At 44.5% G+C, this 27,174-nt stretch overlaps 1 protein-coding gene and 1 long non-coding RNA gene across 4 annotated transcripts in view; both read left to right on the plus strand.

The window, feature by feature from the left end:
- Positions 1-5,491: 5,491 nt before the first annotated feature.
- Positions 5,492-27,174, plus strand: part of CDC42BPB (CDC42 binding protein kinase beta) — a 112,415-nt gene continuing 90,732 nt past the window's right edge. For 2 of the 3 annotated variants that reach the window (XM_082450970.1, XM_082450971.1), the window contains exon 1: positions 5,493-6,049. In XM_082450970.1, coding sequence (XP_082307096.1) covers positions 5,875-6,049 — 175 coding nt within the window. In that variant the 5' untranslated portion in view covers positions 5,493-5,874. Of the gene's footprint in view, positions 6,050-27,174 lie in introns of all 3 variants that reach the window. The other variant, XR_014260910.1, reaches the window with a different exon arrangement.
- On the plus strand, positions 20,000-26,766 carry LOC309655690. Its single transcript, XR_014260941.1, has 2 exons — positions 20,000-25,365; positions 26,365-26,766. It is a non-coding gene; the product is annotated as an uncharacterized lncRNA (long non-coding RNA).

The raw sequence follows: 27,174 nt of genomic DNA on the forward strand, positions 1-27,174 counted from the left end.
TCAGGGTCAGTAGTTGTGGCTCACGGGCTTAGTTGCTCTGCGGCATGTGGGATCTTCCTGGACCAGGGCTCGAACCCACGTCCCCTGCATTGGCAGGCAGATTGTTAACCACTGCGTCAGCAGGGAAGTCCCTCTATTAACTTTTTGAACATGTGGAATACAGCTATAATAACTGCTTTCATGTCTTTCTCTGTTAATTCTAACATCTGTGTAAGTTCTGGGTTGATCTTGATTATTTGCTTATTCTCTTCATTATGGGTTGTGTTTTCTTGCCTGTTTGAATGTCTAGTAGTCTTTGATTAGATACCAGACATTGTGATTTTACCTTTTTGGGTGCTGGATATTTTTCTGTTCCTATAAATTTTCTGGAGCTTTGTTCTGGGATGCAGTTAAGTTAGTTGGAAACGGTTTGATACTTTTGGGTCTTGTTTTTATGATTTGTAAGTAGGCAGATCTGGAGCAATGCTCAGTCCAGGGCTAGTTCCCACTCCCAAGGTATAACCTTCTAGAGAATTCTGCCCAGTGCTGGTGAATTAACAAGTTTTTCTAGTCTGACTGCTGCAAAACAACACTATTTTCAATGTATGTGAGCACCAGGCACTATGCCTGGTTCTTTCCCCAGCCTTGGGTAGTTTCTTTCTACACAAGTGCTAGTCAGTATGCTGTTGGGTACTCGGCGGGACCCTCTGCTGATCTCCTGGGTTCTCTCTCTGTGCAGCTCACTCTTCTCTGGTACTTTGTCCTGAGCCTTCCAGCTGCCAGACTCTCAGCTCTGCTTCCTCATCTCAAGCAGCCCACGGGGCTCCACCCCAGTCCCCCCTCCCTGCATGGGCAGCCATAGGGATCACTTTTGTTATGGTGGCTGAGGGATCACAGTCCTTTGTCATCGGGCTTCTAGCATCATGAAAATCGTTGTTTCATGTATTTTGACTATTTTCTTCACTGTTTCAGGTAGGAGGGTAAATCTGATCCCCATTACTCCGTCTTGGTTGAAAGCAGAAGTTAATTTGCATTTTCCTGTCAATAAGATTGAGCATATTCTCATATATCTATTGATCCTTGGTGTTTCTTCTTCTGTACATACCCTTGTTCATATTACTTGCTTGTTTTTCTTTTGGATTACTTTCATTTGTTCTTAATGATTTGAAAGGGCACTTTTTAGTGTAAATGGCAGGACCCTTGCTCACACTGGTTTAAAGAAAAGAGGAAATTTTATTGTTTACGTAACAAAATACCCCCTGCTCCTTCTCTCTTTCTCTAACAGGAACTGTGGCTGTTGGGGTGACGTCCCACCATCACAACATGGGCTACGAAGCAAGGATCAGCCACCTGCAGCCTGTGGGCCAAGTTCCTTTTTTGTAAGTAAAGCTTTTCTGGGGCACATGCTCATTTGTTTACATATTGTCTATGGCTGTTTTCATGCCCTAACAGTAGAGGCGGAGACTAGGATATGAAAAACCTAAACTATTTACTATCTGGACCTTGGCTGAAAAAGCTCACCTGCCCCTGGTCAAAAGGAAAAGACGAGAAATTCTCTCTCCCAGTTTTTTTTTTATTTTTATTTTTTATTTGGCTGCACCGGGTCTTTGTTGCGGCACGTGGAATCTTAGTTGCCATGTGCGGGATATTTAGTTGCAGCATGAAGACTCTTAGTTGTGGCATGTGGGATCTGGTTCCCTGACCAGGAATCGAACCCGGGCCCCCTGCATTGGGCCTGTGGAGTCTTAACGGCTGGACCACCAGGGAAGTCCCTCTCCCAGTTTTAGTATACAACATCCTAAAGGAGTTCACCGATTGGCCTGGCGTGAATCATATGGTGCCCCTGATCTGGGGTCGCTGTGGGTTGGGGGGAGATGGAGAGCTGACCAGCCGCCTTGGGTGACATGTCCAACCCCTGTGGCGGCCCCTCTAGGATCTCATGAGCAGAGTGGAGCCAGAACAAAGACTTACGGGGAATGGGGTTCAGGGGACAGGGGGTGCCAGGCAGACAAACACCAGACTGTCCAGCAAAGGGACAATGACCTTTGTCTGGTGTCCATGTACAAGGGATTGCTCAGTGAGCTTCAAAAGCAGCCCTCCATTTGGGGGCACAGTGGACTGGGAATGGACTCCCAGCCCGGAGAGAAGGCTCACGAGTTGCTTTGGAGGCAGAGCCAGGAGTGTGCTGCTGCGCGGGGACCTGCCTGCTCTGGAACATGTCAGGGTGAGGGGTGCTTCCTGTGGACAGACGTGAGCTGTGTGGACAGATGTGAGTTGCATGGATGGGTCATCTTAGATCCTGTCCGGTGGTCTCCATGGAAGGGCAGAGGGTCCCCTGCAGGCACCAGATAAACACCCACCCAGAAAAGTGATACTGCTGCCCAGAAGAGAGAATATCAGGGAACTGTTGGGGAGCCTGTGAATGTTCCCAGGAGAGAGGGGTCAGCCTACACTTTGCCAGACCAGAGGTGAGGCCATAGCCCTCCCCAGTGCGTCTCCGTTCCTCCTCTCTGGCAGCCGCCCCGGGTGGGTGGAAGCAGGGCCAAGCTAGCTGAGTGGCTTGCGGAAGGAACGAGGGAGACTGCTGAGCACAGCCCCCTTTCCGCAGGGTTCATCCCAGGCCCTAAATGGCCCAAGGGTAAGATTTAAAGTTAAATCAGGTTCAAAGGTTTGACTCTGTAGACCTGGACACTCTAATTTCTGAACTGAGATATTGTTTGTGACTTGGTTACTGTATGTTGTACATGTTTCAGGGTCTGAGGCTAAAGCTAGGCTTAGTCTGGCTTGCAGTGTTGCAAAGACCAGAAACCCACCATACCAGCCTATGTAGGAGGAGTTTATTGTAAAGATACTGTTATGGACTGAATGTTTGTGTCCCCAAAATTCATATGCTGAAATCCTAACCCCCAATGTGATGTTTTTAGGAGGTGGAGCCTTTGGGAAGTGATTAGGTCATGAGGGTGGAGCCCTCATGAATGGATTAGTGCCTATTTATAAGAGGCCAGAGAGCTACCTCTTTCCTCATGTGAGAACACAGAAAGACAGACCTCTGTAACCAGGGATGGGGCAGTCACCCAGAACCAGACCATGCTGGCATCCTGACCTTGGACTTCCAGCCTCCAGAACTGTGAGAAGTAAGCTTCTGTTGTTTGTAAGGCACCCAGTCTATGGTACTTCGTTATAGCAGCCCAAAGTGATTAAGACAGACACAGAGGAACCTCATGCATGCCTGAGGACACTGGGATTCCCTGGTCTGGGGAACCCAAGACACTCTATCCATCAGCTGGCCACAGAGCCCCTAGTTTAGAAATAAAAACTCTAATGCACAATACCAGCTACCAATATGTGAGCATGTAAAGCAAGCCAGGCACTGTTCAAAGTACTCTCTGGGTATTAACCCATTTAATCCTTCCAGAAACTCACTGAAATACTGGGGTAGGTCCTATTATTATTCTCTTTTTACCTCCGAAGAAATTGAGGCACAGGAAGATTTCTAGTATTCAGACTAATGGGCAAGACTCACAGGTATCCACTTAGGCAAGTGCTAAGATAAACTACAGGGTGAGCTGGGGCCTGATCCAGCCCAGGCAGTTAGGCAAGGCTGCCCTGAAGGGACAATCCTGAAACAGATTGGGGCTGAGCACACAAAGTGAAGAAGGTGGTCAGGGAGGGGCATCCAACGTGAAGGGCTTGGCAAGTGCAAAGGCCCTGAGGCAGGAGGGAGCAGGAATAGTAGAGGAACAGCAAAGAGGCCAGTGAGACTGGAGTCAGAGACTGAGAAGAGAGTAGGGACAGGGCTAGAGGGCTGAACAGGGCCAGGCGACCCTGCTGGGTCTGAGCATGAGAGAATATACTGTGCAAATGCAGACACAGTGGGAATGAAGGACGTTGTTATACGTACACTGGGACAAGGGCAAAAAATGGGGACTGTCCCAGACAAATTCAGACGTTTGATCACCCTACTTAAAAGCTAACATTAAGAATTTGGTTTTAACTGTAAAACGGCCACGTGGGCTGCTCGGCCTTTTTTTTTTTAAATTGAGGTATCATACACATAAAGTGCATACATATTTAGAGTACGGTTTGATTAATTATGTACAGACCCATATACCAAGATGGGTCTGGTCAAGATAAAGAATGTTGCTAGCCCCTCAGTTCATAATCCCCCCAAAGTATCCTCTAGTCTGACCTCTAACACCAAAGACTGTTTTTGCCTGCTTTTAAAAAACTAAGGTATAATAGATATACAGTGATATGCACTACTCTTAAGTGTACAGCTTGAAGAATGTTCCTTTTATGTACTCCTGCATAACCATCACCAAAGTCAAATTACAGAACATTTCTAGAGGCCCAGAAGGCTCCCTCCTACCCTTTCCAGTCAATACCTCCCACAGAGGTAGACGCTATTGTGATTTTCTCTCCATGAGCCAGTTTTGCCACAGGTTCCTTTAGTGTTCCATCTTCGAACCTCTATCTGTCCCCTCATCTGCTCCACCTGGCTGCCCTGCTCCTACTGAAGCTCCCCCCGCCCCCGCCTCCCTTTCCCAGGTTGGGGATCCCGAACCCTGCATCCTGGCTCCCCAGCCCTCGCCCACCCCCATGGCCTCAGTGACCTCCCACGAGTTCTAGGCCGACCCTCCTCTCCCGACGCCAAGGGTTTATTTGGGTGGAAGACATTCTCCGTCACCCTCCTTCCCCCGGCACACGAATAAACCCGCAATCTTGGTATAAGCAGGGACTCGCTAGGCAAACCCAGCCTGGAGACAAACAGCAGGCCCCTTCCTACCAAACTGCCACCCCAAGGTATCTGTTTGCGGGGAGGGGAAGGTGGGCAGTAGAGTCCGAAGCGGCCACTGCGGGTGCATCACGAATTCACGGGGCGCTGGGTAGCCCGCGGGAGCGCCCCTCTCCAGCAGCCCCCGCCCTGTACGGGCCTCAGTCTCCCGCCCGTCAAGTTAGAAGAAGGCCGCCTTTTCCGTAAGGCCGCTCCCAGCCCAGATGAGACCCGGTTTTAAAAGAGACGGCCGAGGCTGCCAGCGCTGCGTCTGCGGGACGGCCCTCGACGCTCACGTCAGCCCACCGGCCACGAAGCCCCCAGGGACGCCAGGGCCCGCGGCTCTGCTCCGAGACCCCGGGTCCCCTTCGGGAGGCAAGACGTGCGCGCGCGGGAGCGCACGCCTCGCACACAGAGGCCCGGTCCCCGACGCGCTCGCGCACGCCGCCCGGCCGCCCTCTGCGCACGCGCCTGCGCCGCAATCTCGGCGGAGCACTGGCTGTTCGCTCGCCCCGCCCCCGCCGGGCGACGCTCCCCTTCGACCCCGCCCGCCCGACCTTCCCAGCATCCCGAACCCCCTACGGCAAGCGGCGAGGTCCGATCCCGCCGGGAGCCGGGAGCCGGGAGCGCAGGGGCGGGGCGGCGCGCTGAGGTCAGCGCGGCGGCGGCCGGCCACGCCGTGGTTGGCTGCGCCCGCGCTGGCCGCGCCCTGGTTGGCTGCGGGCCGCGGGGCTGGGCCGCCGGGTCGGGGCTGGGGTCGGGACTCGGGCGCCGGCCGGGCTTGCGCAGCGCTCGGCTCCGCGCCGCTGCAGGTCGACGGCGGGCGGCGAGGAGGGTGCGGCCGCGGGCGGGGCCGAGGAGCGCGAGGCGGGGGCGGGCGGCGGCGCCGAGGGGAGGAGACCAGCCCATGGACCCGCGGGGCCCGGCGCCCCAGACGCTGCGCCGCCGGGACCGAGCCCAAGATGTCGGCCTAGGCCGGGGCGCGACGACGCGGACGGGGCGGCGACGAGGGGCCGCGGCTGCCGAGGCTTGCGGCCGCCGGGACGCTGAGGGCTCGCCCTGACGGACTGGCCGAGCGGGCGGCGAGAGGCCGGCGCGTTGGGAGCGGGCCGCGCGGCACCATGTCGGCCAAGGTGCGGCTCAAGAAGCTGGAGCAGCTGCTCCTGGACGGGCCCTGGCGCAACGAGAGCGCCCTGAGCGTGGAGACGCTGCTCGACGTGCTCGTTTGCCTGTACACCGAGTGTAGCCACTCGGCCCTGCGCCGCGACAAGTATGTGGCCGAGTTCCTCGAGTGGGGTAAGTGTGCGCGGGCCTGACCCTCGGCTCTGCGACCCCCGCCCGGTCGCGCCCTCCCCCCACTCCGCCCGCCTCCTCCCTGTCCTCGGGCTTCCGCTCATCCCGCCTCGTCACCGCTCCCAGACCCGCCGCCCCATCCCTGTCCGGCCGCTCCTGGCGCCCTCACCGCTTCGCGGCTCTCCATCCCGCCCTGCCCTCCTCTTTGGCCTTCGCACATCCGCGTTCGGCCGACCCGCCCCCTCATCCTGCCCCTCGGAGCCACATCCTCCGTTCCCACCCCCACCCCCGCGCCCGGCCATCGCCCCGGCCGCTTCCTAGATCCACCCTCCGAGTCTGGATATCGTTTCCTGCAGCACTCCCTGGGATATCCGCCCCTCGCCCTTGGGGTCCGGAGTCCGCGTCGAGTTGCTCCCCCCTCCGCTCGCCCTGCTGGCTTGTAGGGGCAGCGGCGTGTGCTTTTTGCGTCTGCCCCCCCCGTATGTCTCCTGGGAGCCCCTCCTAGGTGACAGCCTGCCTGCATCCCTTGGTGTCCGGGGCCTGAACATCCCTTTGACTGTACCACTTCTAAGGGAATTTTAAGGTTAAAAGCCTTATTTTGAATACGCCATGCGAGAGCAAATTGATTTTTTTCATTGTAGTTTTGCCAGACCCTTGTAATATTTGGGGGCCAGCTGGAACTGTTAGTATATGGAAGTCACTTAAGAACTTTCTTCGTCTGATCTTTGCGTGCCTTAATCATTGGTCAACTAAGCTATTATGCTTTATTAGGACAAAAATTTGATTAAGCTACTTGATGGTTAGAATCTCAAGAACAGCTACACTTGTAAAGTGAAATCTTCTTACATTCTCTCTCTCTAACTTGGACATTTTGTCAAGATCCTCAGCCTCATAAAAAATACTGAGAAGGAAGACGCAATGTTTCTGTTCAGGGTTCAGGCCAGATCTATGAAAATCTTATTCTTGGGTCATGTGCGTCACTGGACTAGGGCTGTGCAGTTTGACCCAGTAATTTCTAACCTTTGGGGCTGATAAAGCTGATATTGACATGAAGAAACAAACAAATGTAGTCCATAGTGAGGCCACCTACTCTGCCAAAATGGTAATTAGGATTTGGAATTTTGTTTACAAAATAAAACTTAAGTTGCGATATTCTTTAGAGAGCTTCTGTTTTTCGCTCTTTAGTGGAATTTTGATGTCTTGTGAGAGCAGCAGTAGAAGGAGGCCCACAGCCCCAGGACAGCCTGTTGTGCTTTATTGTGGTGGGGTCCACCTTTCTTGATTATATACGATATCAGTAAAATAAGAGTACTATTCATTTCCTGGGGTCGTTTATCAGTGACATGATTTCCACCTGAATGATTAACTGGCTTCACGGTTGCTTTGAGAGTGAAGTCTTTGGCGCCTGTTACATCACAGCCTTCTGAGTATCCTCTTTGCTGTTCTTGCTGAGCGTTTGATCTTGAAATCCAGTTTCAAGATCAGGTTCAACTCAGTGCTTGGTATGTGAGTAAACGTGTGACTGAAAAGCGGAGGCAGAGGGAAGGTTGAGTTAGCAGGTAAGGTGTGGTCCAGCTAACCTCTGGCCTGGGGACCTGCAGTGCCTCGGAGGGGCTTATCCTGAAGGCTGGGTGCCCTGTGGAGCAGTGGTCCTTCCTTGTGTAGCCCCCTCACCACCAGACAGTACCAGCCACTCTGTGAACTGGTGGGCTTCACTGGAGGAAGCTCTTCTCTGCATGTGCGGAGGTCTTATGAGATTTGGGTTTTACAAGTCTAAGCTGTGTGTTGTAATACAGAAATATTTTGAAAATTGTGTGCTGGCTTTTTGGAAATTATGATTACAAATAAATTACATTATTCTAAAGAACTCAGTCTGCACAGAACTTTAAATTACAGAGAAGAATGTACTCTAAGGTGGCATTTTCATGGAATAGTAATATATTTTAGAAGCAGTATTTCATCTCATGTGTGTTAACATATGCACCGATGTAACTCCGCAGTGTGTATTACTAGTTAGGACGTGTGTGCAGTCATTATTTAGTGTTACTTGGAATGGCCAGTCATTGCGTTTGGAAAGCAAAGAATGGTCTTTCAAGTGGAATTGTTTGCGGAGCATTATTAGGTGCCCTGACTTCCAAGTGGAATCCCTTCTGCTCTGCTCAAGAAACACATACATAGGCTGTCAACCTGCGGATTGTTGAGTTTTTGGATTTACGCTCTGCCTGATGTGTGAGACCTCTGACGTGTTGAGTCCCTCTCATGCAGAGGGGCCAACCTTGCTAGGTGTCTGTTAACAGTTATGTAGAATTCTTGAAACTTAGTGAAGAAAAACAGCCGATTCAGCCCAGATTTGAGACTTACTGGGGAATCTTTGAGGAAATTTGGAAACTATAAGTAATAAAGATTTTACGTTTTAAAAGAAGATTTTCTTATTTCCACAGTGGTTGCTTGGGACAAGACTCATCCTAGGCTTCACTGTAGATTTTGCCTTTAATTTTCCCTTGATTGTGTTTATAGTTTGATTAGTTTTCTCTATGAAATACAGGACCTTAATTAAAAGTTGGAAATACCCTGCTTCGCATGTGTTATTTCTTTAAGCTATTTTTTAAATGCAAATTTGATACCGTTTGAAGCAGAGCATATGAAACACTTTGAAATTTCTACAAGTAAACAGCAACAAATATGGACAACTAAATGAGGTGAAATTGTTGTTTTTCATCTTCGTTATGTAAAAATACTTCTACATGTCTTAAAATTTTTTTTTCGTGACTTAAAAATGATGGCTCGTATTCTATTTGGACAGAGCTGATGTTTGAAATCCCAGCCCATTGGCATTGGGTGGACCACAGTGGCCCTCTGCTCTGACCCCCATGTGGCCTGCAGACCAGGTGTGGAAGGCCTGGAGCTCGCTGCTGGGGCAGACCTGAGCGTGGGTTTCCCGATTCCCACCCAGTCCAGGGCATCTTCTCTCGTCGTGCCACCATGCTTCCTCTATAAGGGCTAGAATTAATCTTTATAGCCCTCTGTTTAATTTCCTCATTGGTGATTTTTCTTATTATGAAGGAAGTGGTACCTTCTCAGAGTTCACCTTCATCTGTGTGAATTCCTGTAGCTCTTGGCCTGGGGATGCTCAGCCCTAGGTGTTAGTGGGATGACTACCAAATTTAATACGTTCAGGCTGAACTGATGGTGCTAAACATCTCAAGATACATTTTAATCTAATGGTTTCTCCAGATAGAATTTTTTTAAATTAATTAATTAATTAATTAATTAATTTATGGCTGTGTTGGGTCTTTGTTTCTGTGCGAGGGCTTTCTCTAGTTGCGGCAAGTGGGGACCACTCTTCATCGCGGTGCGCGGGCCTCTCACTATCGCGGCCTCTCTTGTTGCGGAGCACAGGATCCAGACGCGCAGGCTCAGTGATTGTGGCTCACGGGCCTAGTCGCTCCGCGGCATGTGGGATCCTCCCAGACCAGGGCTCGAACCCGTGTCCCCTGCATTGGCAGGCAGATTCTCAACCACTGCGCCACCAGGGAAGCCCCCAGATAGAATTTTTGCATAACATCGGAACACGTTTTTTAAGTAACAGATATAAGAAACAGATCTTTTGAATGATAAGATCCAATTTGTAGGGGAATACTGGGATTGTGTAATAAAATTTAGGTTAACATAATTTGGATTTGTAAATAGGTATTTGAAATGCGTGGTGATATTGACTACAAGGCAAGTGATGGAACAGCTGAAACCATTAAACATTAACCGGCCAGCCTTACTTTTTCTCTCTTAAAACCTCCTCCATTGACAGTTGGGCTTTTAAGTAAACACCAGTGTCTGTGTTAAATCTAGACTTGCAATAAGTAAAACTGGAGTTGGAGTGAGTTGTTCTCACTTCGAGATACCACTGTGTGAGCTACCTGAAAAAGCTTATGCTGTGTGGTGAATTGCTCTTCAATTGCAAATGCAGGTAAGGTAAAAACTCAGAAAGCGCCGCAGGCAGTGTTGACAGGAACGCCCCTTGCCTTTGCCCTGCCTCTTGTTGCAGCACCTGAAGCCCTTGGAAATCTTGTCCTGTCTGTGCTGACGTCTGTGATGCTGGATAAACATGCGAGCAAACAGGACTGTTAATTTCAAACTATATTAAGTACAGCAAAGCTATTGAATGCTTTTTTTGGTAAAGAGGCAAAATGTGTTTTTTGAGACTAGTAAAGTAAAAGGATCATGCTAGAAGAGACCACATATAGATTTTTTTACCCTTTTTTAAAAAATCGTAAGTGGTGAAATGGGGCTTCCCTGGTGACGCAGTGGTTAAGAATCTGCCTGCCAATACAAAGGACACGGGTTCGAGCCCTGGCTTGGGAAGATCCCACATGCCGCGGAGGAATATGGTAATTTTTGAAGGCTTTATTTAGACTTAAAATCTACCAAAGAACAATTAAACAATTAGTATCTATTTTATTTTATTTTTTTTAAATTTTATTTGTTTCAAATAAAACATACTATCTATGAGATGAAGGGCACACTTTATGGTATGATTTTAAATAATCTGTGTTTCATATTAGATTTTTGCCAGTAGGTAACTGGCAGCAAAATTGTTTTCAGATTAAAACTTTGCAAAAAGGATCAATTATATAATAGACTTGAAAAAAATTTTTTTTAAAATATTTAATTTATTTATTTTGGCTGTGCTGGGTCCTAGTCGCGGCACGCGGGATCTAGTTCCCAGACCAGGGATCGAACCTGGGCCCACTGCATTGGGAGTGCAGAGTCGTACCCACTGGACCACCAGGGAATTCCCCTATAATAGGAGGCTTTGGATTTTTGTTATCTTTAGGAAAGAATTAGAAATTTGAAGAGAAATTTGAATTGAATTATATAATTTCTGTTCTTATATTGGAGCTTCTTTGGAGACGTAAAGAATTTACTCTTCAGGCGGGAGTCCTAACATTTACTGGCATGATGATGATTCCTCTAGCCTCCAAAATCACAGAGTCATGGGTTTGAAAACGGTTAGGAGTTTGAGAGATCCCATGATCTGCCCTCCACCCCCATCTCCCCTCTCCTTTGGGTAAACCGGGCTCTGGACATTTTCCCTAATCATTTCTGAGCAAGTAGCCCTCTCACCAGGGTTCCTCTCCTTCACGGACCCATGGTCAGCCCTGGGCCTCCTTGCCGGCACCTGCTTTGAAGTATCTTAGTTTTATTGTAACCTTTCTTTTCCCCCCCATTCCCATTATCACTGGCCTAGCTGAAGCTCTCAAGCCCATAGACCTAAATTAAAGCCTTTTTCACTTGAAGATTTAAATATTTCTGCCAGATCAGTCTTCAACACTGCTTTTCATTTCATCACTCCCCCTTTTAAAACTTCTACAATGACTTTGTATTCTGTTGCCTTAAAAAAATCAGGTCTGAAATCCATGGTCCAACGCTGGAATTTAACATTGACCTAAGGGACTTCCCTGGTAGCACAGTGGTTAAGAATCCACCTGCCAATGCAGGGGATGAGGGTTCGAGCCCTGGTCTGGGAAGATCCCACATGCCATGGGGCAACTAAGCTAGGGTGCCGCAACTACTGAGCCTGTGCTCTAGAGCCCGCGAGCCACAACTACTGAGCCCATGTGCCACAACTGCTGAAGCCTGTGCGCCTAGAGCCCATGCTCTGCAACAAGAGAAGCCACCGCAATGAGAAGCCCACGCACCGCAACGAAGAGTAGCTCCTGCTCACTGCAACTAGAGAAAGCTCGCGGGCAGCAACGAAGACCCAACACAGCCAAAAATAAATAAATGAGTGAATGAATAAATAAATAAAACAAATAAACCTAAAAAGATACAACTAATCCTAGTTTTAGAGGTTGAGATTAACGGCACCTCTGACCATATCCTGTGGGGGTAATTTTCATTAAATACTTTTACTTTTATTAAAGTAATGCATTTACTCAGTTTTAAAAGTCCAGTAGTTCTACAGAGTTATTCAGTATAATGCAAAACAGTAGTCCCTCTACCAGCCAGCCCACTCTGGGTCTAACTTCTAAGCAACCACTTTTTTTTTGTTGTTGTGTTGGGTCTTTGTTGCTGCGCTTGGGCTTTTTCTAGTTGCGGCGAGCGGGGGCTACTGTTCGTTGCGGTGCGCGGGCTTCTCATTGCTGTGGCTTCTCTTGTTGTGGAGCACGGGCTCTAGGCGCACGGACTTAAGTAGCTGCAGCACGTGGGGCCAGTAGTTGTGGCTTGCGGGCCCTGGAGCACATGGGCTTCATAGTTGTGGCACGTGGGCTCAGTAGTTGTGGCACACAGGCTTAGTTGCTCCGCGGCACGTGGCATCTTCCCGGACCAGGGCTCGAACCCATGTCCCCTGCATTGGCAGGCGGATTCTTAACTACTGTGCCACCAGGGAAGTCCCTAAGCAACCTCTTTTAACCCTTCTGTTTCTCCTTATCATCAACTGTCTTATGATCCCATTGAACTGCCAGTAATAGAGAACCAAACAACAGTGACCTAAAATCAAGATTGAATTCTATTTCATGTGACACTGTTGGTAGTCAGTCCAAGGCTAGGAAGACAGTCTCATTCCAAGAAGTCTTCAGGGACCTGGGCCCTTTCCTGCTAAGTCCACTGTGTGGTCTGATGGGGGCCCTCCTGTCTACACTCCAGGCAGAGGGTGAAGGTGTTATGTGGATGGGGAGGATTCTTGGATGCTGATGGTCATCTGTTTAGCAGTTCCTGCCTCAAATTTCATGCATCTAAATAGCATGCTTGTACTGCTAATTTCTGATTTGCCATTTTATATATTATCTGTTAACTTCCTACTGTGGAAGAGAAGGCTGTGGAGCTTTACATGTCTTCTTTCCTGCACTGCCCGAAACACACACACCCTTTCTCTCCGCTTTTCCAAATCTGGCTATATAATAATTTTTGTTTAAATTGATACTCAGTGTTTGTTGTTATCATTGGGTAAACATTTTAACAGCTGAGCCACATAGGATACAGTTAATTCACAGTCTGCTAAGACAAGGAATTATTTTTGTGTTAATTGGAATGAATTATTTTTTCTCTCATTTAGCGTGGATGCCAGTGTATAGTCATGAATTTAGTCCAGGCTTCTAAATAGAACTCCCAGTGCAGTCAGACACCTCGAGTAATCTCTCACTTTTCATCCCTTGTAGAGCCCTTCATTTTCCTGTTCCATTCTAGGCTGTTTCTTCTCTAGGCCTGCTACTTAGCAGTCATCCTGGGATTTCTCTTCATTCCTTATGAGAATTCTTTTTGTGCCTCTCCTGTGTTGAATGGGAATTCCTGGATCCTGTGTCTTATATTCAAGTGGCTTCCTGAGGAAGAGTTCATCAGAGAGAAATTTTTTTGAGACCTAGCCTGTCTGAAAATGCCTTTTCTTCCCTCACAATTGAATGGCAGTTTACCTGGGTATTGAATTCTAGGTTACAGGTCATTTTTCCTCAGAAGTTTAGAAGCTTTACTCAGATGTCTACCTACTGTTGTTGCAAAGGGGAAGCCTGAGACCATTGTGATTCCCACGCCTTTGTGAGACTTGTTCCATCTCTGGGAGCTTTCAAGGTCTTTATTTATCCCTAGTGTTCCTTGGTGGGTCTTTTTGGTGGGGACACTTGGGTCCTTCAGCTCTCCAAAACTTTTCTGTATTATATCTTTATGATCTCTGCTTTCTTCATTTTTGCCTTTTTGGTTGCCTGTTATTCATATTTTGGACCTTCTGGAGTTTTCTGCTAGTTTCCTTTCTCCTACTTTTTTCCATTCGTTGATCTTTTGCCCTTATTTTTCTGGGAGAGAGCCTCAACTTTGTCTTCTAGTCTTTACATTGAGTTTTTATTTCTGCCATCATATCTTTCATTTCTAAGTGTTTTTGTCCTTAGTATTTCTTTTTTTTTTTTAATAACATCTTGTTTTTGTTTCATGAAGGCAATCATTTAAAACTTTTTCTCTTTATTTTTTTGTTGATTTATGTGCATACATTTATGTTATACAGACATTTTCTTTTGTTTCTTGTGCTGTCTCTGTTTCTTCCGAGTCCTTTTTATCCTGTTTCCTACTTTGGTCTTTGTCTTTGCTGTCAGAAGCTCTTCTTCAAATGTCTGGTGATTATTGGCTGTCTTCCATAATTATGCTGGACTGATTGGAACTCTCTGTGTGCACAAACTTCAAATGTTGAGTCTCAGCATTAGAAGTCAGATGGGGACGTGGCTCGTTTGAGGGGCGTTGCCGGAGTTGTTAAAGTAGTTCCTCCTCTGGGCTGTCAGTTTCCCCAGAGTGGGGTTTCTGGTCTCCTGCCTAGATGGTGGGGAGAGTGGTATATGCCCAGCTGCCAGCTTTCTGCGAAGGTGGGGTGAGGTGGAGGAGGGCCATTGGCGGGGATGGGGGTGGGAGGAGGTCTGGAGTATAACTTCTTCTTCTGCAGACTTAAAGCCAATTCTGTTTTCTGTCCATTATTGTTTAGCCTTCAAGATACTAGTGCTGCTTTATCCCTACTTCACTTTCACTTTTCTAGCTTTGCTAAATTAGATGCCACTTGTCCATTTGCTGTCCCCACTGTGCAAAATTGTGTTGACATTACTACAGTAGACAGTAGTCTACTGTCATCTACTGTCATTCATTCAACAAGCATTTTTTAAGGACTTAAGAAGTGCCAGGCACTGCAGTGATGACAAAACAAAATTACCGTTCTCTGGAGCTCATGTTATCCTTGAGGCTACATCCCACTGTAATCTATGCTATCATTTTATGAGATTTCCAGATGGTTCAGAGATAAGGGTGTCCATACACTGGAGGTAACTGAAAGGTACCCTAGTTTTCATCTCTAAATGAAGTCAGAGCGTACATTTGCTGTTTCATTTTTTTTTGGACGTATTCTGTTTGTTATATTTACTCACTTATTAGAAGGGTTCCTGCATAATTAGAAGGAAGAAATGGAGATACGGGAGGGCAAGTTTATTTCTAGTAATTGTACAACACTGGAAGAGAGGGAAAGGAGAAGGGGTAAAAGGATGTGAAGAAGGGGGACTTGGGTGTGTTGAAAGCAGAAGAGTGGGTGCCTGAAAAGTGGTTGGAAGGAGGGCTGGGGAGGCACCCTGGGTGAGCATAGGCGTGAAGCAGGAGTGTGCCTGTATGGATAGGTAACGTGGCGATGTTTGAATTGGGTGTTTGTGACTCAGGGACCCGGTGTATAAACTTTATCTTTTTTGAAGTGACACAGAGCTGATTCTGTTTAACTCTAAAGCTTTTGGTATGTAGGAAGAAATCACCAATTTAAAATAAAGAGCAGAATAAGAAATGTTCTTGCCAGTCATGATTTTATAAAAACATAAAAAACAGAAATGAAATCCAAAGGTAAATAGACCTCCCTCGTTCCTTAAAAAACTAAAAATAGAACCACCATATGACCCAGCAATCCCACTACGGGGCATATACCCTGAGAAAACCGTGATTCAGAAAGATACATGTACCACAGTGTTCGTTGCAGCACTGTTTACAATAGCCAGGGCATGGAAGCAACCTAAGTGTCCATTGACAGATGAATGGATAAAGAAGATGTGGCACATATATACAATGGAATATTACTCAGCCATAAAAAGGAATGAAATTGAGTTATTTGTAGTGAGGTGGATGGACCTAGAGACTGTCATACAGAGTGAAGTAAGTCAGAGAGAGAAAAACAAAATACCTTAGGCTAACGCATATATATGGAATTTTAAAAAGCGGTACTGATGAACCTAGTGGCAGGGCAGGAATAAAAACACAGACGTATAGAATGGACTTGAGGGCATGGGGGCGGGGGGGAAGGGGAAGCTGGGATGAAGTGAGAGAGTACCACTGACATATATACACTACCAAATGTAAAATAGCTAGCTAGTGGGAAGCTGCTGCAGAGCACTGGGAGATCAGCTCGGTGCTTTGTGACCACCTAGAGGGACAGGATAGGGAGGGTGGGAGGGAGGCTCAAGAGGGAGGGGATATGGGGATATATGTATACATATAGCTGATTCATTTTGCTGTACACTAGAAACTGACACAACATCGTAAAGCATTTATACTAAAAAAAAGTGAAGGAAACCTAAGCACTCAAAAAAAAAAACAAAAAAAACCCCAAAGGTAAATAGACCTCCCTTACCAGGACACCCAAACTACATTTTAAGGCTGTTGCTCTCTTGTACTTTACCCCTGTTCGTGTGAAAGAATTGAATTAGAAACATTGAGTTTCTCTGATTTTGTTTAAAAAATTTAAATCAGAGGGCTAAATTGATTTTTAACATATTATTTTAAACTTGAAATAGCATTTATATTGATTCTTCATTATTGAGAAAGATGTTGGTTTCATAATTAATGGGTTTGCAGCAATCCTTAAAAAATAATTTTGCAGCTCAGATTTCTTTCTTTTTTAACCCTAAGTATTTGGAGTCAGATTGTTGAAAACTCTTTAAGTATATTAACAAATTACCTTTTTGATGTACCTTTAAATGAATCTGAGAAAATGTGATGAAGCATTGCTTTCGAATATGTAGGATATATTGTCTAACTAGCAGCACTTTGGGAAGTTACTAAGAATGCTCTATTTCCAGTTTCACCAGTTAAGGTGTCAAGGGTAGCATTTATATTAGACTGTATTAGGACAAAAATGTTTCTCAAAACCTAAGGCATTATTATGGTTTTATGTAATCAAAGTGATAAGCCAGGATATATTTCTTGTACAAGTATATAATTATTTTTTAAAAAGCAAGATTTGTGTTTATGAAGTTTTGATAATCCTTGTGAAATATGTTAAGAGGGATATTGAACAGAAACTGGATGTCTATCAACAATGTGAGAGAAACTTAAATCGAATTACACAGCTAACTGATTAAGTTTAGTGAAAAAGAAAGGTTTCTCTGCCATTTACAATTACCAAATGATTTCTTTTCTTTTTTCTTTTCTTTCTTTTTTTTCTTTTTTTGTAACAGTTTTGAGATGTAATCCACATGCAATTTACCTATTTAAATTGTAGAGTTCAGTAGTTTTAGTATTTCATACAGTTGTGCAGCTATTTATTTCCACTTTCATCACCTTAAAAAGAAATCCTAAACCCTTTAGCTATCAGTCCCAACTCCTTCCTTCCCTCACCAGCCCCAAGCAGCCACTAATCTAGTTTCATTATATATTTGCATATTCTGGACATTTCCTATAAATGGAATTATGTAATATGTGGTCTTTTGTGATTGGGTTCTTTTCACTTAGCGTAATGTTTTCAAGGATATATCTGTATTTGATTCCTTTTTATTGCTGAATAATATTCTGTTACATGGATAGCCCATATTTTGTTTACCCGTTCATCAGTTGATGGACATTTGGGTTGTGTCTACCTTTGAGCTATTTTGAATAATGTTGCTATGAACGTTAATGTACAAGGTTTTATGTGGACATATGTTGTCATTTCTCTTGATTGTATACCTGGGAGTGGAATTGCCAGGTCATTTGGTAACTCTATGCTTAGCATTTTGAAGAACTGCCAGATTGTTTTCCATAACAACCATCCCAGTTCACATTCCCACCAGCAGCAGTAGGGTTCCAGTTTCTCCTCATCCTCACCAATGCTTGTTATTATTTGTCTTTTTTGTTCTAACCATCCTAGTGTGTGTGAAGTGGTATCTCATTGTGGTTTTGATTTGCTTTTGCCTAAAGGCTAATGATGAGCATCTTGTTTATTGTTTATTGGCCATTTTTATATGTTCTTTGGAGAAATGTCTATTCAAGTCCCTTGCTCGTTTTTTTTAATTGTGTTAAAAAATAAATAACAATTGTTTATTTTGTTGAGTTGTGAGAGTTCTTTATATATTCTGGATACAAATCCTTCATTAGACGTGTGATTTGCAGATATTTTCTCCTATACTGTAGGTTGTCATTTCGATTTCTTAATGGTTTCCTTTGAAGCACAAGTTACTAATTTTGATGAAATCCAATTGAACTTTTCTTTTGTTGCTTTTGGTGTCGTATGTAAGAATCCATTGCTAAATCCAGGGTCACAAAGATTTATATCTGTGTTTTCTTCTAAGAATTTTATAGTTTTAGCTTTTACATTTAGGTTGTTGATCCATTTTGAATCATTTTTTTATATAAGGTGTGAGATGGGCGTTCAAATTCATTCTTTTGCATGTGGCTATCCTGTTGTCCCAGCACCATTTGTTGAAGAGACTGTGTTTTTCCCATTGAATAGTTTTGGCACCCTTGTCAAAATCAACTTACCATAAACATATGGTCTTATTTCTGGGCTCTCAGTTCTCTTCTGTTGATGTATATGCCTATTTTTATGTCACTACCACACTCTCTTGATTACTGTTGCTTTGTAGTAAGTTTTGAAATCGGGAAGTTTGAGCCCTCCAACTTTGTTCTTTTTCAAGATTGTTTTGGCTATTCTGGGTTCCTTGAATTTCCATATGAATTTTAGGATCAATGTGTCAATTTCTATAAAGAAGCCCTCTGGGATTCTGATAGGGATTACGTTGAATCTGTAGATCAATTTGGGGAGTATTGCCATCTTAACAATATTAAGTCTGCCTATCTATAAACACAATATGTCTTTCCATTTATTTAGATCTCTGAATTTTGTTTTCAAAAATATTTTGTAGTTTTCAGAGTTTAACTTGTTTTTACTTTTTTACTGTGGTGAAGTACATATGACATAAAATGTGCCATTTTAACTTTTTGAGTGATCATTTAGTTGCATTAATTCCATTCACAATGCAAGGTGTAAGATTTTTACTTATTTTGTTAAATTATTTCCAAGTTTGTCTCTTTTTAAATGCTACTGCAAGTGGAATTGTTTTCTTAATCTCATTTTTGGATTGTTCATTGCAAATTTATACAAATACAATTTTTTTATAGTGATTCTGTATCCTGCAAAATTGTTTAATTTGTTTATTAGTTCTAATGGTTTTTTAGTGGATTTCTTAGGATTTTTGTGTACAAAATCATGTCACCCATGAATAGAGGTAGTTTTGTTTCTTCCTTTCCCATTTGGATGCCTTTTATTTATTTTTGTTGCCTAATTGTCCTGGCTAGAACCTCTAGTACAGTGTGGAATAGAAGTGGCAAGCGTGGGCATTTTGTCTTATTCCTGATCTTAGGGAGAAAGCGTCTAAATCTTTCACCATTAAGTATGCTGTTAGCTGTGAGTTTTCATAGATTCCCTTTATTAGGTTGAGGAAGTTCCCTTCTATTCCTAGTTTGTTGAGTATTTTTGTCATGAAAGTTTATTGGATTTTATCAGCTGCTTTTTTGCATCTGTGGAGATAATCTTGTGGCTTTTGTTTCTTATTCTGTTGCTATGGTGTATTACGTTTAATTGATTTTTGTATGTTGAATCAACCTTACATTCCTGGGATAAATCCCACTTGGTCACGGTGTACAATTCTTTTTCTGTGTTACTTCATTTGGTTTGCTAGTATTTTGTTGAAAATTTTTGCATCTGTATTCATAAGAGATAATTGGTCTGGAGTGTTTTTCTTTCCTCATATGTCTTTGTCAGGTTTTGGTGTCAGGATAATACTGGCCTTATAGAATGAGTTAGGAAGGGTTCTCTCTTACATTTTTTGAGAGTTTGTGAAAAATTAATATTTGATTCTTCCCATGTTTGATAAAAGTCACCTATGAAGCCATCTGGGCCTTTTAATTATTTTATTTTAGTTTTTGGCTTCTCTTTGTTGTGGAACATAGGCTCTAGGCATGCGGGCTCAGTCACTGTGGCTCGCGGGCCCTAGAGCGCAGGCTCAGTAGTTGTGGCGCATGGGCTTAGTTGCTCCATGGCATGTGGGATCTTCCCGGACCAGGGCTCAAATCCATGTCCCTGGCATTGGCAGGCGGATTCTTAATCACTGCGCCACCAGGGAAGTCCCTGGGCTTTCTTTGTGGTTAGTTTTTTTGTTGTTGTTGTTGTTCTTTTTATTTTTTAATTTTTATTTATTTATATTTTTTATTTTTGGCTCTGTTGGGTCTTCGTTTCTGTGCGAGGACTTTCTCTAGTCGCGGCAAGCGGGGGCCACTCTTCATCGCGGTGCGTGGGCCTCTCACTGTCGCGGCCTCTCTTGTTGCGGAGCAGAAGCCCCAGACGCGCAGGCTCAGTAGCTGTGGCTCGCGGGCTCTAGAGTGCAGGCTCAGTGGTTGTGGCTCACGGGCCCAGCTGCTCCGTGGCATGTGGGATCTTCCCAGACCAGGGCTCGAACCTGTGTCCCCTGCATTGGCAGGCAGATTCTCAACCGCTGCGCCACCAGGGAAGCCCTGTGGTTAGTTTTTTGATTACTAATTCAGTCTCTGTAGTTATTATAGATCTGTTCACATTTTCTGTTTCTTCTTGAGTTAATTTGGTAGTTTTTGTCTTTTTAGGAATTTGTCCATTTCATTGAGGTTAATTTGTTGGCATACAGTTGTTTGTAGTACTTCTTAATCCTTTTATTTCTGTAGGATCTGTAGTAGTGTCCCCTCTTTCATTTCAGTTCTAGCAATTTGAGTCTCTCTTTTTTTTTTTTTCTTGGCCAACTTTAAAATGGTTAAAATGGCAAATTTTATGTTATATATATTTTATCTCAACAAAAAAGTAATTGCAAGTAAAGGTAATTGAAATCCATCCATGTCGTTGAGTGTAAGTAACTATAGCTCATTCTTTCTGGTTGCTGTATAGTAGTCCACTGAATTCGTTTCCCACAGTTTATCCATTCATTCAGATGGACGTCTGGGTTGTCCAGTTTGGGGCTGTTAATGAAGAGTGATGCTGCCAGAAATTGTTTTGGTTTTTAAAATTCTCCAGAAAGAATGAATGATTTTTCTAAATCTAGTGCCTCTCTCCAAACGTTGAATTCTGTAATAGTTTGTGGAGGGTGGTCACAGATGGTCCAAGTCACAGTTCTTTGTAGCTTAGGATTGTCCCTCATACCAAGTATTAAAAATATCAGAACCTATATCACAGAAATTATATTTGGCTAGTGCTATTTTTATTTTAAATAATGTTAAAATTATAAGAATAATGTATGCTCGTGATTTAATGAATTCAGGCAGTATAGAAGGGTATGTCATAGAGGTTAAAAGCCTTCTTCCCCTTAGTTGTATTATAATTTTTTTACTTCTTTTTAAATTTTAGAGCATCTTCTAGAATTTCCATTAAAATTGAATATTGATTTGAAAGATTTTTTAACATCAAAATATATTTCTATTTATAGTCATTTAAAATTTTTCATAAGAAATTAATGTTAGAATATGGTTATTACATATATCAAGAGGATTGTGATTTTGTCTTTGATAGACTATTAATTTTTATTGTTTATATTAATATACATAATGCTGTTGAATCATTCATACATTGCCAGGATAAAGCACACTTAGCCATGGCATTTTATTCTCTAACTGCACAGTCAAACCTGTTGTATTCATGTTTTGTTTATTAATTGAAGGAAGAGTCTGTAGTTAGTGGTTTTAACTTTTATATGTTGTCTTTGGAATATTTTGGTATCAGAATTATGCTAAGAAATAAGATTTTTTATGAAAAATTATAAAGCTTTCAGTCTTGTGTTCAAGAATATTTTTACAGAGTGAAGAACTATCTGAATACAGTGGCTTTCAGTGGGGGATATTCTTAGACAACTTTCAAACTTAGTATTCTGTTGGGTTTTCTGTCTCTTTTGGTTGATTTTATAATTAATATTCCCTAAGAAACACCATTCATTTTATCATTAACCTTTGGTTTATTAACATGGAATTGTATATGAAATAATTTAACTACTTTTATTTCTTTTATGCCTGTGGCTACATCATTTTTAGTTTTCTCTCAGTAGTTAATTAGGGGGCATTACCAATGTTATGTTGTCAGAGTTTATAGCATTTATGTTATGTTGTGACTGACAGTGAAGTCTTTTTCATTCTGTCTAAGTTGGTTGTAAGAATTGGAAACTAATGAATAGAATGTGTAATAATTTTAGGTATGTGACTGTTACTCACTGTAAAACCCAGCGGTGTGACTGGACCCAGGGAGAAGGCGCCTGTCCCGCGCCTTGAGCAGGAGCGCCATCCAGACGTTAGCGTTGCAGAGCCCCTGGACTTTCTTCCTAACTTCCTGTGCTGCTTCTGGGCGTACTTAGCTGCCACCGTTTCTTATTGCTCACGTCACTGTTTCTTGGATTCTTTTATTTTGTCAACGAAATGGACAAATTCCTAAAAAGACAAAAACTACCAAATTGACTCAGTGATTTGCTAGAGTCTTTTCATGGTGGGGGGATATATATATATATATATTTTTTTTTTTTTTTTAATTTATTTTTTAAATTTATTATTTACTTTTGGCTGCGTTGGGTCTTCATTGCTGCGTGCAGGCTTTCTCTAGTTGCGGTAAGTGGGGGCTACTCTTCTTTGCGGTGCACGGGCTTCTCATTGAGGTGGCTTCTCTTGTTGCGGAGCACAGGCTCTAGGCATACGGGCCTCAGTAGTTGTGGCTCGCGGGCTCTAGAGCGCAGGCTCAGTAGTTGTGGCACACGGGCTTAGTTGCTTCGCGGCATGTGGGATCTTCCCGGACCAGGGATCGAACCCGTGTCCCCTGCATTGGCAGGCGGATTCTCAACCACTGTGCCACCCGGGAAACCCCGAAATGTCTCCCTCTTGAAAAAGATATTGCTTCATGATCATGGTGAGGTGCTGGGTAGAAGTTGGCTGTAATTTTCTCTTTCTGAGGATACTAATTAGAATTTTAAAAAGTGTTCTCCCTGATTTATGTTTCCTGTGGGGTCAGTTCTTTGTTCACCTTGGAACTTTTCCTCTTAATGATTTTCCTTCAAATACTGGTAATCTTGGTTGTTCTTTTTATCGTGGATTATTTAGAAAACTTCCCTAAAAATAATATAGAATTACTAGTTGTCCCTACTGAGTGGTGATGTTTTTGAGTACTGCTAGATCCTTCCTTAGTCCGTCAGATTTTATTATTTATTTATTTATTTTTATTTTTTAAATTGAGGTATAGGTGTTTTACAATGTTGTATTAGTTTCTACTGTACAGCGAAGTGGAGTTCCCTGTGCTATACAGCAGGTTCTTATTAGTTATTTTATACATATTAGTGTATATATGTCAATCCCAATCTCCCAATTCATCCTACCTCTCACCCCCTCCATCAGATGTTATAGTTTTTCCTCTCTGGTAGCATTTTCATAACGATTGGTTTGTAATATAAACAAAACTTCATTTTGTAAGGAAAAAAAAAAGCTTTAAAAATTCACACCATTCTTAATATCTATTTCACAGCACCACCCACATCCCTTTTCTTATGGCTTATTTCTTCCCTACTACAGTAATTATTGTGGATTGTATTGCAAGTTTAACAATGCTAAAAATATTACATTTATTATTTGCGAAAAATATTCTCCAGTAAAATGAACTTTAAATGTTTTTTTAAAATAAAGTTTGGTGTGGAGAAATTTAACTGTTGTTTTCCACTTTTCCCATGGTATTCTCTTTTCTTCAAAGTGAAAGAGAGTCCTCAGGTAAACATTTAGCAGTTAGAGCATCACCTAGACCTTCCGAAAGTAGAGTCCAGGGTACGCGCTGCTGCACCGGCATTAACCAGGACAGGGTCTGTAGAGATCTGTTACGCTGAATACTGAAGCCGTTAGTCATTGCAGCTTTGCAGAGTTTGTACGAAATGTTTACCAGCTCATAAAACTTTTATGACCCAGAAGGAATGCCAGCAATAAAACAAATGAATTCATAACAGATAAACTGGGCGTGTAGCTGATTTTCATGCCCAGATATGCTTCCAGTGAGGAAAACTGCCGTGTGGTTTGTGACAAGAGCTTGTGGAGATTGGATTCTTTCTGTTTGGATTTCAGTTGATTTGAGTATTTGTAAAAGGAAACTCATTTGTCAAAAACTTCTAGCCTAATATCCCTTGTCATGCCTTCACTGTCCATTTAGATATGAAATAGTCGAGGACCCCATGTTTGAAAATGTCATTGTTCCTTTTTTGGAATGGCTTGAATTTTTCACATGTTGATATTCTTTGTTTTCGTAATTAGTGTAATAAAAGTGATAGCAATTGGTATTATCTTCTAAGTCCATTAAAAAATTTATTATAGGAATCTCAATGAGAGAGTAGAATATTGAACCCCTCCTCCTTTCTGCGGAGCCCACGTGTCTGATTGAGCCCACCTGCCCGCTCCCGGCATTTTATGACAATTTGAAGAGTTGATTAATGTCTTGCTAGTATCCTTCCCTTTTCCCCACACTTCATATTGGTTTGTTCAGCTTTTTCTTATAAATTTCTTAGAACTTTGTATTTTAATATTCCCTACTATTTCCCTGTTATATTAGGGAAATTAGCATCTTTTCTATATTCTATGTTTGATAGTTTTTCTTAGTTTGTCTTTTGTCAGAACTCGCTGGTGTTTTGTTCTGAGTTTATTACTGCAAGTTGAAGTGGAGGGTGTCGGGGTCTGAGGTCTCCAGTGCCGTCCCCACTTCCGGTGCCAGGTGCCCCCCTTCCTGTGCCAGATTCCCCCCCTTCCTGTGCCGGATTCTGCCCCCTCTTCCTGTGCCGGGTGCCCCTCTTCCTGTGCGGGATGGCGGGTAGGCTAGGCTCTGTCACCAGCGCCCTTAGGCAGCCAGTGAGCACTGCCTGGCGTGGAGCTGGAGAAAATGCTGGGTGGCCAGAGTTCAGAGCGGCTTCCTCTGTCTGGAGAAATGAGAGGCCTCGGTGACGTGAGCCGGTCGGGCGCGTTTGATCTGGTCGCAGAGCGGGTGGAGGTTTGCTGGGTGGAGGGCGTGGCTGGACGGTGCTGAGGAGTTGCGTGGAGGGTGCGGGCTGGGAGTGGGGAGCCCGAGGCTGGGAAGGTGGGTCAGAGCCCGAAGAAGGGGCGAGGAGCATCCTCAGAGGGTAGAAGCCAGCCGGGGGGGAAGGAGGTGCAGACAGCTGTGCAGCCGTGTGACAGGCGGCCCACCCCCCGCCGGCCTTTCCTGAGTGACCGTTGGGGTTATGGAAGAGGCGGTGACACTGCACACCGTGGCACACAACTCCAGCCACCCCTTCGCCGGTCCTGTCTCCTAAAGACATGTTCTGGTAGCTGCTCTGGTGCCCACGCGGGCCTTCCCGGTCACCTTCTCGCACCTTCGCTTAACCCCCCACCCTTGGTCACGCCAGCCAGCGCAGGCCCCTCCGAGCGGCCCGCACCCGGGGGGCACCCGGGATTCCGGAGGGCTGTGTGGGGCAGGCCAGGGCCCGGCTGGAGATGATGGTGGGCGGGGCTCTGGGGTAGCCTGCTGTGCCCCCTGCCCGCCCTGCCGCTCAGCATCCTCCGTGCCGGTGAGGTGCTCCCCTTCCCCATCCCGCCGCAGAGTTCCAGGGCCTCTAGGTGTGAGAAGGCTGGTCCCATAGGGAAGCCACAGTGATTCTCAGCGTCTCCTCTTAAACTGGGGTTCGCACGGTCAGGGTCAGGGTGGGACGAGCCCTCGAGGCTGGTTGGGAGGTTGTGAGTGTCATCTGCACTGGAGGATGTGACGGCTCCCAGTGGGGGACGGGGACGGCATTCCGAGACCGAGCAGGGGGGCGAGGGAAGTGCGAGGTGCGGGGTTGCCTCTAGGGTCCTTCGAGTCAGAAACGGCCACGCTGCCCAGGACGTGGGGAAGGGGTCCTCGCTGACTTCAAGGCCAGAAGCTCACCTGGGTGCGCGTTCAGCTTGGATGACCAGCAGGGTGCTCCAGGAGACACGCTGGGCTCGTAGCGTCTATCGTAGATACTTTTTAAAGTATAAGGCAGGTCTTAAATATAACGTAACAGTTGTTTGCCGGAGACACTTTGGAATTGACATTGGTGAGGACTCACTTTTTAAAATATGATCTTAAGCTTTTGGTTTTTTAATCGGACTTCAGAAAAAGTAGTTTATGCTTGGCTGTGTCTGACAGTGAAGCCGTACCCTCTGGTGCATCCAGCTCTGAAAAGCCAACCTGCCGACAGGCCAAACAAAGGCTGTGCCCTTGAAATGTTAGGAGAGCCAAACAGCTTCCTGCTGAGAGCACTGGGGCGGGGGGGAGGGGTGTGTGTGTGCAGATTCAGTTCACTCAGAATCACCAGACATTCTGGAGAAGTGTGATTTTTTTTTTTTAATCAAATAACACTTGTAATATAAATCTTTCATTTCACTGAAGGATTGTTTAAGGAGAAAGCCATTTTGATTGGTTCTTACAGTGTGCAAAGGTAGACTTCACAAAGCTAGATGTCCTTTTTTGAAATGTTAACATTTGCCAACCTTTCAGTAAAATTGTATTGATTTACGGGAAGCTTTTGTCATTTGTTTGTTTTCAGCTTGTCTCATCTCTGGCCGTCTAGTGAGAAGAGGACCGGCTTACCAATGGCTAGATGAAACCGGAGTGACGCTTTAAAAAGTCTTATATACAAACGGCTTCCTTCCTACTTTTTAACTTATTTTGTGAACGGTGAGCCGAAGATAGAAGATACAGGAGGACATTTAACCTTCTCTAGTGTCTGGATTATTTTCCTTTGTGTTTCATTTCCTCTACGCTGACATTTTATTAGTGAAAAAATACAAAGCAGAGGGCTTGTTCGCTTACTTTTTAAAAAGTACCTCAGAAATGCATGGGTTCAGTTGGATAATGTGATGTACCACTTAATGTGGAGAGTGTGGCATCCAGCCTTGGACATATCTAATTGTTGATGTTCAAATAAACAGCATATACAATGAGTGAAGCCATTTTTGTCACATCTAAAGTGCTTCTCCAACAACTTTATAAGCTTCTTTAACAAAAAACAAAACCACACAACTCGGTTCTTCTATACACTTATGAGCGTTTTGAAAGGGCTTGGTTTCCACCTTAGTCTTGCAGGGCGAGGGCTTTGAAACTGCCCGAGCACCCAGAAGCGCAGGCCCATCTGGGGCTGAGGTGGGTGACAGCTGCTCAGAGGTCAAAGCCGCCCTCCTGTCAGGGCCGAGGCAGGCACAGAGGCCGGCTGCTCCTTATTTCCCCCTTTTGGAAGGGAAGTGAGTGCATCACTCTGAGGGCAGCTTGCTTGGTTCTTTTCTCTGGTTCAGAAGCAGTTGCCTTGAAAGTAGGTTAAATATTGGGGTTGCTCTGTGGCTTGCTGTTGCCGTTTTGA

The sequence above is a fragment of the Balaenoptera physalus genome (genome assembly GCF_965194825.1).
Source record: "Balaenoptera physalus genome assembly, chromosome: 2".
NCBI classification, from domain to species: domain Eukaryota; kingdom Metazoa; phylum Chordata; class Mammalia; order Artiodactyla; family Balaenopteridae; genus Balaenoptera; species Balaenoptera physalus.